This window comes from Thunnus albacares, chromosome 8, assembly GCF_914725855.1.
Source record: "Thunnus albacares chromosome 8, fThuAlb1.1, whole genome shotgun sequence".
Classification (NCBI taxonomy): domain Eukaryota; kingdom Metazoa; phylum Chordata; class Actinopteri; order Scombriformes; family Scombridae; genus Thunnus; species Thunnus albacares.
In genome coordinates, this window is record NC_058113.1 from 2,409,069 (window position 1) to 2,423,638 (window position 14,570).

A 14,570-nucleotide genomic window follows, 5' to 3' on the forward strand; every position below is an offset into this window, starting at 1 on the left:
GAGATATAAAATTGTTAGTTTCTTCTATTTTTGAACCCATTGACCTGGCAGATTGGAGTTATATTTATACAGATTTCTCAGATGTAGAGCTGAATTGAGGACAAAAATGTAACTGATCATCTTAAAGATCCAATGAAATGGGTTCTTGAACTGCTACTCCCTGGAAAATAATGCATCTTCAGTGGTGAAAATCCTGTCTTTCTGCTTGCCCTATCAAATCAAACTGACTTTTATCTCCATAACTAAAAAAATAGAGCTAAAACAGAGCCAAAGAACCTCAAGTTTTTGGTGTGTTAGTTGTCTGAAAAACCTGAATGGTAAAAAAAAAAAAAAAACATTGGAAAAATTATAACAAAAGGAATGTGATGTGTTGATTTTGGTGATGAGGTTAAAAGTCCAGCAAAACTATTATATACAGTACAAACAGTATACACATGTACTGTATAGACTATGTACACTAAACATGAAGAACAACTGGAGACTGGTCTCTTGTGGTCTCACAATAAAGTTGTTGCTGGAGTTTTGACCTTTTCAGACTATTCCCTTTCTCCATGCAACATGGAAGTAGGTGCAAGAATTCCCTACTCTGTGCAGGCCGGCTATCTAGACTGCTCCAAGTGACTAGTTTCAACTTAGGACAGCTGGGCTAACTACCTCATCCAGACACCAACTTTAATCAGGAATTAATAGATTTTAATGAAAAGAGAAGAGAGAGACATGAGGTGTGTCCCGTTTCAGAGTCTGCCAGATTAAGTCATACATTTCAGAATTTAGCACCAGGGTGTTACGGCAACTTTCATGATGCCCAGATTAAGGGGTTGTCATTGTCAACAGTCAAACGGTGTACCAGGTTAATGGCAAATACATCTCGAGACATTACATTTCTCAGGTGTAATGTGTAAGCTGCTAACAATGACAACGGAGCCTTTGTTTGTCCACTATGATTTCCCTCCTGCAGTGGCTTTTTCATTGGTTTACTTCATGCAATGGCAAATACATATTGGACAAGTTATGACTGTCAGACTTCACAAGTTGAAGTGAACTGAACAAACACAGCATAAGGAAGTAGCTAGTGTAGCGAGGGCCGCATAGGATACAACAGCTTAGAGTTACGTCAATATTGGATGATTCTGCACAGCATGATTTATGTCCAATTTCAATGTTCAGTGCCAATCCAGTAAGTAGTGAGGTAGAAAGTAGAGGTGTGGAGTTTTAGGTTGTGGATGGTTGTGTATTGCATCTGATTTTTATGTCTCACTACACACCGTCAATTGTTTGCAGTTTTATAAGCTGTGACCATACCTTTTCCTAACCACATATTTTAGTTGCCTAACACACTGTACCTTAAATATAGTTTATTTGCCATAACCACAGTCTTTTCCTGACCTCAACCATAATCTCGTAGCAATGCACACATATTGCAGAGAGCAAAAATTTTAAAATGCAGAATCGTCCGATATCATCATGCATTTCTGTTGATACATTGATATTTGGGCAAAAGAAGGCTGTATGTCTTGGTCACCTTTAAAGGAGGCTTGAGGCGGCCCAGGCTGTCTGTCATGACATACCAGTTTGATGCTGATATGGGAAATAGCTTCAAATTCGGTGAAGGCTTTTTGATTCCAGCCAACGAGGTTTAGCTCAACCACTAAATTTGTTTTTTCCCTCCAAAGCAACTCTGCCTGCAGAGCTAAAAGACTCCAACCTGCCATGTAGCTGAGACCAACCACCTGGATCATTAGACTGTTTCTTTCAGCACAGACATCTCAACCTGTGCATGTGTGTGAGCATCCATATGCATGCAAGCGTGTATGCATGTGTGTGTGTGTTTGTGTGTGTGTGTGCGCTGGGGCGATGAGATGGGTTCCTCACACACAGCTGCTGGTCCCTGCACCCCGAGAGCCAGGTTAGTCTGCGGCAGCCTCAGCAGCAGGCAGGAAGAGAGGAAAAAGCAGCAGGAGGAGGAGGAGCGGGAGGAGGAGGAGTGGGAGAAGGAAGCGGAGGAGGAGCTGAGGGAGGAAGAGGAGAGGAGAGAAAGGAGCAGGAAGCAGAGGAGGAGGAGGAGGAGGAGGAGGAGGAGGAGAAGGAGGAAGGGGACAACCATGGTAATCATGGAAATCTGACAGACTAGCATGGAGATGACAAAGAAATGCTCCACTGAAAGTCTATGAGGCATGTGATTTAGTGGAAAATTATGGAGTCTAAAATCAGTTTTCTGAAAGATTTAACTTAGGTTAAATTAGCAAGAATAATTTTCTAAAGCATATTTTAACACACATTGACATCTTTGGGGGGGAAAAAAACGGAACACACTGTCTCTTCTGCCTTGACTGTGCTCTTTCTTTAAATAAGACATAATGGAAGCAGAGGATTATACTTCCATCTGTCCACAACTCATAGATGGTCAAAACTTTAACAGTTTGTGACTAAACAAATACGAGTAACACTAACTTTTTGAGAAATGCTCTTGTTTGCCGTCTTACCCAGATGAATTACACAAAGGCTAGCAGGAGGAAACTGCAAGTCTAGCTCTGTCAAAAGTGAAGAGCTCTTATATTCACATTAGTTCACACCTTCAGTAACAACAAATGAGACATTATGGTTGCAGAAGCAGTTTATGAGAGTTCCCAGGAACCCAAAACCCAGGTGACTCCTGCATGTATAGGTGACTAGCCTGCTGGCTCACAAGGTACAACATGTAAACGGAGATCTGTTTGGATGGTATTTATTTCTCTCTATTAATATTGCATGGACTAATCAGTCATTTGAATCCATACATGGTGCAGAATTATATTTTCCTTATACCCAAATATTCATTTATGTCCAAAATTCTTACTGTTTCTTTCTGTGTTGATTTGATTTCTCATTAGGCCTTTCTCTATCTACGTTCTTGTCAATATGGTCCAAATGCCTGTAAGCGTTCTCGCTGCACTCATTTTATCGAGGATGCTTCGGGAGCTGACTTGTGCATGGACAAGTATCCCAGCATGAATACCTCATCAACCAGCAGTATTGGCAGACAATATGAGTCAAACCCATAACTTGAATAATTTTTGCACGGCAAGTGTTATTGAGTCACTGATTTTAGTTTAGAGATGTTGTTTAGGCATTAATTTGGGTGTGAAATTAACCCACAAGAGCAGCTGGTCATCCCAGGAACTAGCAGCCAGTGCCTAAGATTACTGGTGGCACTGAGTAATTCCTTTAAGAAGAACTTTGGTTTCAGTCACAATCTAATATTTGTTTTAGTCAAATTTGCTTAGCAGAAGGTTAAGTTTCATGATTTTCAATGAACAGTAAATATAGCAGTGCCTTTGTATATTTGGCTACTTATATACACACACATCTTGCCATTATTCAATAAAAGTTAAAACATATAGGTCTATAGGTAAATGAAAACATGAAAAGGCAGTGTAGTGCATAATATTATATATTGTTTTGTTGAAAGTATTTGTTACAGTGAGGATAACTAGTGCACAGGTGTCTTGAAGTGGAATCACCAGAGAGGCGCTTCCTGTTATTGAGTAACACCACCTTAGCACCGAGTTTGAGTTCTGTGTAGCGATGGTCACATGATTTTCTTGTGGAATACCCATCTCCCTGCTTAAGATAACTTGTTGGAAAGAAGTTTTTCACTTTGGATGGGGGTTAGCTTTTTACTGCTGTTTGCAGTCTTTGTGCAGAGCTAGGCCAAACACTTCCAGGAGCTAACTCTGTACTGGGAGATTAAATTGATCTTCTTTTCAGGCAAACAAGCATATTTCCCAAATTATTGAAGTGTTCCTTTGAAATGAACAAGGCGCCATGTAGTAATGATAATGGAATGTGCTGAAATAATGTAAAGGGAACATACTAGAGACAAAGAAAACAAAGAAAACTGTCATAGTCTTAGTAGGTGAATCAAAATGACAAGCCTACAGAGGTCTATAGCTTGTATAGTTATCAAATGTTTATTAATACCTTTATTAAAACTTTTAACAAGTGTATATGTATAAACCTTTAACAAGTGGTTCATCTGACAATGCTCTCATCTCATGGTATTACAATCTGATTTTAGTAAATGCAGTAGTCTCAAAAACACACAGTTCTGGCGTTTACATGTCTATTTAACCTTTAAAAACACTATTAACAGTTCCTCTATTGTACAAGAGGGTGTATGGCTCATCCCATTATATAAATGACTAGCTGCTATTTTTGCTCCTTTCTAATGTTACAGAACAGAAGTAATTATAAAATGCAAATTGCAGGGTGTGCGCTGTCAAGCATGTGAAACACAACAAAGAGATGCTTAGCACCACATTTTTCAAGTTGACACTTTCAGCATCATGGTGAGAAAACAACCCCATATTGTAAAAAGTAGGTGGTATTCAATTATGTGAGGAGCCTGGAGCAATGAAACAAAATATATGGTTGATTTTCACAATGAAACAAAATAGATGGTTCATTTTCACAGATTAGCTTGATACTAATTAGCACTGGACTGTGGGATCCACAAGCTGCACATAACTGAAGAGTGGATCTTTTTTTGTTTTGTTTTTGCACTCAATAGAAGGATTAAGCAAATCAAGCTCAGGTTAGGGTTTGGCCCATTTATTGGTTTTCATGTATTGGCCTTTTTAAAATATCTCATATCAGCCAGTCTGAGTCATAAACCGCCACAATGATAGAGGTTCCTTCTTGACCAGAACTGCAAAAAAAAGAAGAAAAAAAAAATCCGATGCTGGAGTTTAAGTTTTTCTTTCTTTACGCATTATACTTTTAATACATTCTTCATTTTAAGACAAAAATACATCCCAGAGTTTCCCATTTCACTGAATTGCAGCGTGGTTCACTTTATTTCTATGACTTATTAATTAGGGGTTGCATCTATTTAATGTACACAATACTTGCTAATGCCAACATTCATGATTCAAGTAGTTTGCCCTTTATGTAGCAAAGTTTGGAACCTGTCACAATCCAACAGTTAGTCTGCTTTTTAAAAACTATAACCATGATCTTTCCCTAACTTTAACAAAGTATTTTGGTTGTCCTGTCCATACTGTAATTACCATGTGCAGAAAATCTTCCATTTTGTTATTGAACGTTATCTCACACAACATTTGAGGCGAATAAATAAAAATCACTGAAAAAGTTTACTGTCCAGTCCATAATGGAGACTGTCTAGGCCATTGACTGTATATAAAGATGGATGACGCATCTCCACTTCTACTGTTATGCTAAAGTGAAGCCAAAATATCTCCTTTCCAGGAGCTGCTATCTTGCTTGTGTGATGTCATTTGGAGTCAGAGTCTGTGCAGTAGAGTCAGGCAGTGGGATGATGGCTCATAGGACACGCCCCCTCAGCCTTCCCACCGCTTGATGGAGGTTTGATGGTGGCTGTCACAGCTGTCAATCATGACCTCACATCCACTTTTTAGTTTTATTATGAAATAACTAATTAAAAACAAACTTATTAGAAAAATGAGCACTTGGACAAACATCAGCTTGATAAAAACTACCTAAAATGACAGAAACCATCTTTGGGAAAAATTTGTTTGACATGTACTTTGATTTTTTTAGTTTGGCTCATGTCCCATCCACTAACATGGAGAGGGCGGGATTTATAACCTATACTGCAGCCAGCCACCAGGGGGCGATTGAGATGCTTTGGTTTCACTTTTGGAGAGCTGTCATGACGTCCATTTTTATATACAGTCAATGGTCGGGCCCCACACATATTCAAGATAGGGCACTGTTGTCCTCGATGGGACTCGAGATGCAGTCAGACAGGCAGCATCTTTTTTTATGAGCTATGACAGCTAAGTTCAGAGCCTTTTTCTAATTGAAAGTCAAGTCATTAAAGATTGTTCTTTAGTATATCAGAACATTTCATGTCCACAGTATGAACCAGCATGGCAGGACCAAATTTGAGCTGCTGCTTCTCACCTCATTGTGTGACTAGAGATATGACAATTGTTGGGCTGCATTACTGATAAAGGGCCAGATGGATTAGTGAAAATAGAAAGTCTGAAGTTGTCTCCTGGGTGGCAGTTTCTCACTGGAAAAAAAAAAGATGTCCAATGACTGCTGGGAACATAATTTCATCTTTCAAGCTGCTTTCTCATCAATGACAGTGTCAGATTGAAACCTTTCCAGAATTTAGAGGGTAATCTCCAAAATGCAGATTTCAATGGATGTAACAGTATATGCTTTTCCTATTGTGTTGAGGTCATTTACCCACAGAGCCAAATAAACAAACTCAGCTTCAAGCTGGGCTGGTCTTGAGGGTTCAACATTGAGAAGAGTAAGCACTACAGGTCAGGATCTGTGTGCAAGTTTGTTTAAAGTATGGATTACATGAAGTTGATAGCGACTGTGGACTTCATAGACCACCAGAGGAGTCTGGAGATCCTCTTCATCAGAAATTAAACTTTATCAAAATAGCTGATAACCCAACTAAAAGAGTTTCAATGGAGAGCTTTGGCCCTCCACAATGGTCTAAATATTGTTTTTTAAATGTTTTCAGTCAGTAAAGATGTTAAGGAATATAAGTACATACTGGCCAATGGTAGCTTCAAAGCGGCCTTCAAAAACCAATACTGGGTGAACCCGGTTTAATCTTATTTTGTCTAAATACTAACTCAGTATGTCCACTGTGTGCAGTCCCAAGCAAACCAGTGGTAGTGTGGAAAGTGTTGTTCACTTCCATGTGTTCTGATCACGGGCATGACCACATAGCAGAGTGCATAACACATGACAGTAGTGGAATTTGTGTATGAAACAAGAGTGCAAGCAAGTCATTGTCAATACAAGGTTTAATAGCAGGGTGTCAGGGTCATAATCTAAAGGAAGAAACCTTCAGTCTTTTCAAAAAATTGTCAGTCTGCTGCATCTAGTCTTTGCCTGCAAGGTGCTTGTTGGGTCTATTCATTTTGTCTTTCTTTATTTAGCTTGTTCGAAATGATGAATGACCTTGTTTAGGGTTTAATGTTGTGGTGGGGCAGTGCTGTTGTGGAGCGGTGTCTCACTGTGCACGTCTTATCTGACTGTATATCCTCCATTATAACCTGCTGTACTCACTCATCACATTGTTCAATATACAAACCACATTGTTCAATATACAAACCTATCAAAGCAGAGGAAACAGGCTGTGAATGTATTATTTGAATTCAAAGCATGATAGATTGAGCTTACTGAAAAAGCACACTGGATTCAGATGAATTAGGTGATTACTTGTTGGATTTCTCAAACGTATATTTGAAGTTCAAAAGTGCACTATTTATGAGATTTTCAATTCATATTCCCAGCAAGCATTTTGATTTGGAACACTGATGCTAATATGACTGCTTGCACCAATGTTAGAAACCTACGGAAGTACAATAGTAATCCTAATATGAAAGTTGATGTCAGTACTTGCCCATAACTTCTACTGGTGGAGTTTTGTGAATCTTGAAAGACTACAGTATTACCATTTATCACTGCACTTTACACATATAAAATTAAACATTATTAAGAGAATAATAACAGCAAAAGCTAAATAAGGGTTATTATTTTAGTGAAAAGAATGCTTTTGTGACATGTAACGTATGCCTGGCAGCATTATTGCCTGAGGTTTATTATGCAAAATCATGCATACATGGAATGTATGTAATGTAAGTTACCATGGGTACATGGTTGCCAATAAGGTGGGTACTAATAGGCTACTAATGTACCCCTGGCAGCCTTATTGACTATGGTACATTACATGTATACAGGATTCTGCATGAGCTTATATTTTGGGGTACATTATCTCTGGATGTGAGGCAGAGCCCCAACTATTACTATAACTTGTATGCACTAGCTATCATACTATACCCTGGCAGCCTTAATCCCTGTGGTACATTATACAGGATCCTGCACACATGTAATATACCCTAAGGCTTCTGCTGTAGGTTATGTACCCTCCATGTAATGCACCCCAGTAGCCATATGGTCAGGGCTACATATAATATAACCCTGGCAATAACCCAGGCAAGGGGTAAATGATGTACACCTGGAGCACCATATAATGCACCCCTGGTAGTCTTACTGCCCAGCGTACATGACCTTTAGCAATGAGGTGGAGCACCAGCGGCAGCCCTGTATGCAAGCTCCTATTTTTAAATCTGTTTGGGCAGGTTTGTAAAATATTCAGATTTTTTCATGTTTTATACAGAATTAAGTTGTGTTTGTTAATAATACACACATTATTATGTTACCACAGAAAAAATGTCTCTTCTGTTCCTTTTAGCCATAAGTCCATTCTGATTCTATCTGTGCAGTCAGTTAGACAACAGCGTTTTACCAATGAGCTGAGCAAGCACTTTTCACCGTGACTCCATGAAATAAGTCGACCTATTGTAACAGAATCTTAACTTTGGTGAAGGAATATATTTATGACATAAATTTTGTCCATAATATGTAAGTTAATACAGAACATCTTGTTGTTTTTCATCACAAATACATATTTTCTTCTTTTTTTGTGTGTAAGATAACATCAGCTTTTTTAGTGTATGTTCAGACAGTCATTATTTTGTCAATGCATCTGATTTTGCACTAGCTGTCACTATATGCTGAACTGAATGTTTTCATTAGGAGCTAATAAAATAATAAAAGCTGCTTTTAGATGTTATCTTGTTCATGTTGACTAGTTGTATAGTGTGTGGTTGTGATAGAATGTTGTCTGCTGTCTAGGAGGCAGTATGACTGCCAGTCATAGACACATTTTAGCAGGTAAACATCACTGTGATAAAGTAACATTATTAACCCTGGTTGCCATGACATGTTCTGTATAATGTATTATTTCACTGCTGTGCTTTCAACCCTATTTACTCAAAGGCACAGCCTTGTAATGTGTATGTACATTTACGTAATATCTGTATGTTTGTGCATTCATACCTATGTGTATAACATATTCACTTAACAGAGCAACACAGCATGGATCTCTGACTCATCAATACAGGGTCACTGGGCCAAGCTAAAACACTGTACAATCAATACAATCAAATGTTGAACAGCTCCGGAAACTGGAATTAATGTATCTGTCCTCCCATGAGAGCCTATTACTTTTAAGGCAAAACAGCACAGGAAGAGAACCTGGTTAAATAATTTATGCCATCTCTAGTCACTGACAGTATCAGATAATTGCTCATTTGGTAATTGCCCTCAAAGGTTTTATGACATATTTTCAACAAGGTATGTCTACCCAAATGCTACATAATTCTGACAGTGTGATCTTATAAGAAAATGTTTTAGCTTTCAAACCTGTTTTGAATTAATGTCAAAATGATAAATAGGTCCAGATTGCACAAAATGATCTCAGTAGTAGATATGTGGTATAGATGACTGTGGCCCAGTGCTGTATTTACACTAATCTACTAACATACTACACTATACTATACTGTAGAATATTCTGTATAAAATCAATAAAACGTTTACATTGTGTATAAATATACATATACTTATGTGAAAATTGATAGTTCAGTAATCTTGGACTAAATGATCTCAGTAGGCAATATCATTCTTCATCTGCATAATTACTAAAATGAAAAAACAAATTATCAAACAGTATTAAAACATATCTTAGTGACTAAAAACATTACCCTTTTTCATGTAAAGTTTTTTTTTCTTCTTCTTTTTTTTTTTTTTTTTAGAAAATCATGAAATGGGAATTTTAACAAGTACATTTAATTTCTTCTGTTGCCTTTTTCTGTCTCTGCTAGCAAAACATTGTTCTCTCTACCTTCCACCATAATAAATGTAGATTTTTGGTATAATGTGCTCCTCTCAGTCCACAGCATCTGTTACACATCTTTCTCTCTTATTTATTAGCTACAATTCAAACGCAGAGCTTATACAGTCATGTCGTAGATATTAGCTTGTAGCTAACTGTATATTGAAGGCTGCTACAGTAAATCCCAGTTAGTTATTGAGTTAATTGAGGAAGCAGCTAACTGGACTAAACTGACTATTTTATGAACATCAACCACGCAGTTGCTTTAGTGTTTTATCCTGCAGCCGACTGTAGCCTATAAAATAATATTGCCTGCTAATGCAAACACATTACAGTACATCTATTCTTCATTAAACAATGCACCACTTGTAACTCTGAAAAAAATAGATGAAACTCATAATTAATGTTTTCTATATAATACATACTATGTTATACATATTTACAGTATATATCAAGCAGCACATATTACAGGTGCTGTGTATGTGTTATATTTTTATACACTTGATCCCAATGAGGAACCTTTAATACAGAGTATGTTAAGATACCCACGCTGATAACACAGCTGCACTTAGCCTAGAATAGATCTACATTGAAATAAGTACAGCAGTTTAGATATGTTTATCAGCTTATCAGCTGCATTAAAAAAATAGAACTGAATCACAGATTTTTTAAAATGTACTCCTCAAGACAAAATAAAGTGAAGCATTTATTACAGCTGATGTACCTTGAGCACAATAAGTTATAATATGCAGAGTCGACACTTAACAGTTACCCCAGGTCCATATATTTATGGCAAAATCTCACTATTTCATTAATGTGTTGTGTATGTCTCTGAAGGTGCAGAGCGTTTTATCAGCAACTATTCAGTGTCAGAATGTTTGCTGGGATGTTCCAGTCTAACAACACAGATCTGTGTTGTATTATTGCACTGATCTAAACAGGCTATTTACACAGATATGAAGAGTGAGAATAGTTGCAGTATAAGGAGGATGGCAGTTTGCAGAGTGGAAATGGACAGCAGAAAGGGGGGGGGGGGGGGGAGGTATGTGTTAGTGAATGTGACTGTTGAAGACGTGGGTCATGCAGTAGAGCAAACCTTTGCAATACATGTGCCTGTGATCCAACTGTGTATTACTTCCAACACTCCCAAACATTTTATTTAACTGCTCTTAGTGAACCCATTTCCCCCAGGAGTGTCAGAAACAAACAGTTCAATAATTTTTTTTGGGCAGTTTTAGATCATGTTAGATTACAATAGAAAAAAAGTTTCTGGAGTGTTTCTTGAGGTCATTTGAGATGGTGGTTAAAGTCTAGCTTGGATCCATGGTGACAGCAGAATTCCTCACGTTTCTTATCTCGTTGTCGCCATTGGGCCTAAGTGAATAAATGCAAAGAAACCAACCCTTATCTTACTGCATATGATATAGCACTGTCATTATAGTGTGAGTTTCCGGAAAACTGGCAAACAGATGATCTCTTCAAATTATGTATTTTAAATTATAAAATATATATTTAGCATATATTTTGTTTCATTTTGTTAGCATCTTTAGATATTTATATGTTTTTGCCATGAGACTTTTTCATGGCACATGTGGTAATGGTAAGAAATTCTGCTATCGTTGTTTTAAATAACAAAGCAGAGCTTGATGTCAGAGGTATTTCTTACCTTTTCAAGTTGTGCGTTCTGTTTGGACTTGTAGAGGAACTCTCCCACAGCCACGAAAACGGAGAGGACGAGTCCGGCGGCCAGGACGATGAAGATCCCGCCGATGTTCTGCACCCCAAGGGCGCTGGCCTCTTTACTCTCCTCCTCCGGACAGCCGTTTCCTCTCCACCACTTCTCCTTCATCATGTGCAGCTTCCCTTCCTCCTGAAGCTGCAGTATGGCAATAGTGATCTTATCTCTGTACGGAGAGCCTGAAGGACCAAAAGATATGAGGTCAGCATGAGCAACCAATATGACTGAATCAGTGCCTCTGTCTTATTTTAAGAGTAAGGGAGAGAGATTGTCACCTTTACTGAATAGTGGCTTTCATTATGTGCCAAAGTTTAAAGTACTGTCCTATAGACATCATTGAGATGCATGTGCATGCCAGGGAGAGAAAACGAACCAGAATGACTGAGAGCTTACAGGGAGATCAACACATGAAGGTGTTTTGTGCCTTGAACTGCACAAATTGCAGATGTAATGGATGGAAAAATGTTCATTATCCCAAGAAGGAAGCCTCCCAGTTATCTCAGAATGCAGAATAGCTGTTAGCTTCAGCGATGTAGTTAGAGCCCTGGACTTTATGATGGTGATGGATGATTTTTCACTGAAACTGTAGAAAAAAATGCTTGTTTTAAGGTAAGACAGCTCACTCTGTTACTGTATGTTTATGACGTGTTTATGGCTGGATCTTCGTGTGCAACTCGCTGTAAAAACTGGTAACTTTGGATGGAAAATGTGTGTTCAGAGTCTCTTATTCTTGATCCTGTGTGGCTGATAAATGATAACTGTATTTACATAGTTTCTTAGGAGTGCAGCTTTGCCCGTATACACTGCAGTCCAGTGTCTAGTATAATTTAAGGAAACAGCAGGATTAATGTTATGGATATAATAACCACAATGAGTGAGTCTGTGTTCATCAGTTTTGTTTTTTGGATTAAACTATTGATGAGTTATTCTCTCCCAGCGTGAGCACACTTCCTCCTGTGTGCATCATGCAGCAACAGTGCAGCAGCAGGCTGATGAATAGATGGAGGTCATCACATTCTGAGATCACTGCACAGTTAGACACCTTCGCACTATGATATCGACAGTATGTTGAAATATACTGTAAATAAGAAAAAGGGAAGACTGTAGTGTACCTAAACCCAATGTCAACTGACTCCGTTTCTTTTAGTAGAAGTATAGATATATTAATTGTAGCCTATGATTGGAAACGTTGGTGGGTGTACACTGGTTTATCATTGTACTGGTTGAGCATGTTGATGCTTTTCAGATCATTTTCTTTCCATATAATGGAATGATTATGGTTACATTTTGGCTAAATCCCTTGAAGGTAATTGTGGTACAGAATAGGAAACATGGTTTACATGGTTTAACTAATTCAGGCTAACATGTTGTTATCAGGTTAAAATGATACTGTTCATTTTCATCCAGCCCACCTGGTTCTATGTAAAAAGACCAAATTCTATGAAATACATTGAAGTATAAAATATATAAATAATATTAAATAAATCAAATACATCAGCTTAAATATGCTTACTCTTAATAATCTACAGTATCTACTGTTTCTGAAATTCCCTCAGATTTAACACATGAATTTATTGTTTCAATCCATGTGTGAACAGTTCATTCTTTAGGTACATTTAATAGAGTCTAGTATCTATTAGTATCCCAAACTACATGTGGATTAGGTTTTTTATTGTGCAATGATTTTATTTTGTTGAATAGCTTATTTTACCAAATATATTTATCATGAAATTGTATTGTGATAATTACATGATTTCTCAATAATTTACATGTTCACATGTAAAATCACAGTCATAAGATTTTTCTGTTGATGCCTCAGTCATCAGTATCTGAAAATGACTTAATTTATAGGGCTCACGTCTTGTTCATGGTCCAGCCGTGTGTTCTGAAAGGTTGTTTTTTGAGTATCGTACAGTAAGGCAACTACATTGCTGAGTCTATTTAGGATGGGATATTCAGTATTCAGGCACAAGACACTTTGTCTACTCTGCCCAATATAGATTTTACATCACTGTAGATTGTTTTCCAGTGCCTCTATCACATTGAAACATCTGCTATGTCTGCCCCTTTCTCATAGGGTATTTCAAAACAAACGTTGTGTAAAGAATGTGAGTTCCCCCCAGTAAAGAATGAGGCATCAATTCAACACAAGAATCATATAAAAGCACTTAATTTTATAGACTGTAGCTGGTGGCTGTGTCTTGCTTAGCTTTGTTTCTTTACGGCTGTCACAGTTCTCCAAAATGCAGGTAATGGCAGCAAAAAATAAGTTAAATTCTTTCAGGTATAAAAAATATCAAAATATTTAACCTGCTACAAGTACTGGAATGAAGACTTTCAGGGGTCCAGATTAGCTCTTGTTAGATCCCCATTACTGTTTTCATATTGCTTTAAACATGTTTACTCTTCTGATTACCAGACCTCATATAGCTGGCAAATACTGCTAATTGGTATTTAGCTTCATATGTCCCATTTACCTGCAATGTTGATATTATGATTAAAGGATTAGGTTCACATTTTTGAAAGTCTTCATCAAAACATTACTCACATGTTCATTAATACATTTCAACAGCTGTTTGTTTCTGTAATAATTCTTCTTCTCCATACTGGCTGTCAAGAGATCCCTACATTACACAGTCCTCATTTTGTGCAAAAAAAGACTTCTGAAGTTCAGCTGAGGCTAATATCAGGCTTCAGCAGCTGGACTTACTCACACGAATTAGCCTTTTCACAGTTACAATCAGTTACAGTTGTTTAAGTACAAAAGTCTCCATTTCTGTTTTCTTGCTTGTATTTTGTACTAAAATTACTAACTTTGAAGATTACCATTTGTTTTTTGTAACTAAGACTTCTGTTGTGATCCTATCCTTGAAGTTACTCCAGAGTCAATTTCTTTACTGGATAGATGTTATATAAAGTGTAGTCAAAGTCTGGCCTAACAGTGGAGCTATGGGACAGATGATGAGGTCACCAAAATCAATAAGGTTCTTCCTCTTGGGAGCATGACTGCACACAGGGTATATTGTGCCCTAACAAAGTTGCTAGATTTAAACTCAGCAGCTGTACAGTCACTACACATAGACCAACACATTCACACATAAA

At 37.6% G+C, this 14,570-nt stretch overlaps 1 protein-coding gene across 4 annotated transcripts in view; it reads right to left on the reverse strand.

Moving 5' to 3' along the window:
• The window catches only part of grik2 (glutamate receptor, ionotropic, kainate 2), a 288,725-nt gene that overhangs the window by 12,785 nt on the left and 261,370 nt on the right, over positions 1 to 14,570 (reverse strand). For 3 of the 4 annotated variants that reach the window (XM_044359252.1, XM_044359255.1, XM_044359254.1), the window contains one exon: positions 11,397 to 11,647. In XM_044359252.1, coding sequence (XP_044215187.1) covers positions 11,397 to 11,647 — 251 coding nt within the window. Of the gene's footprint in view, positions 1 to 10,423; positions 11,105 to 11,396; positions 11,648 to 14,570 lie in introns of those variants that run through there. The other variant, XM_044359253.1, reaches the window with a different exon arrangement.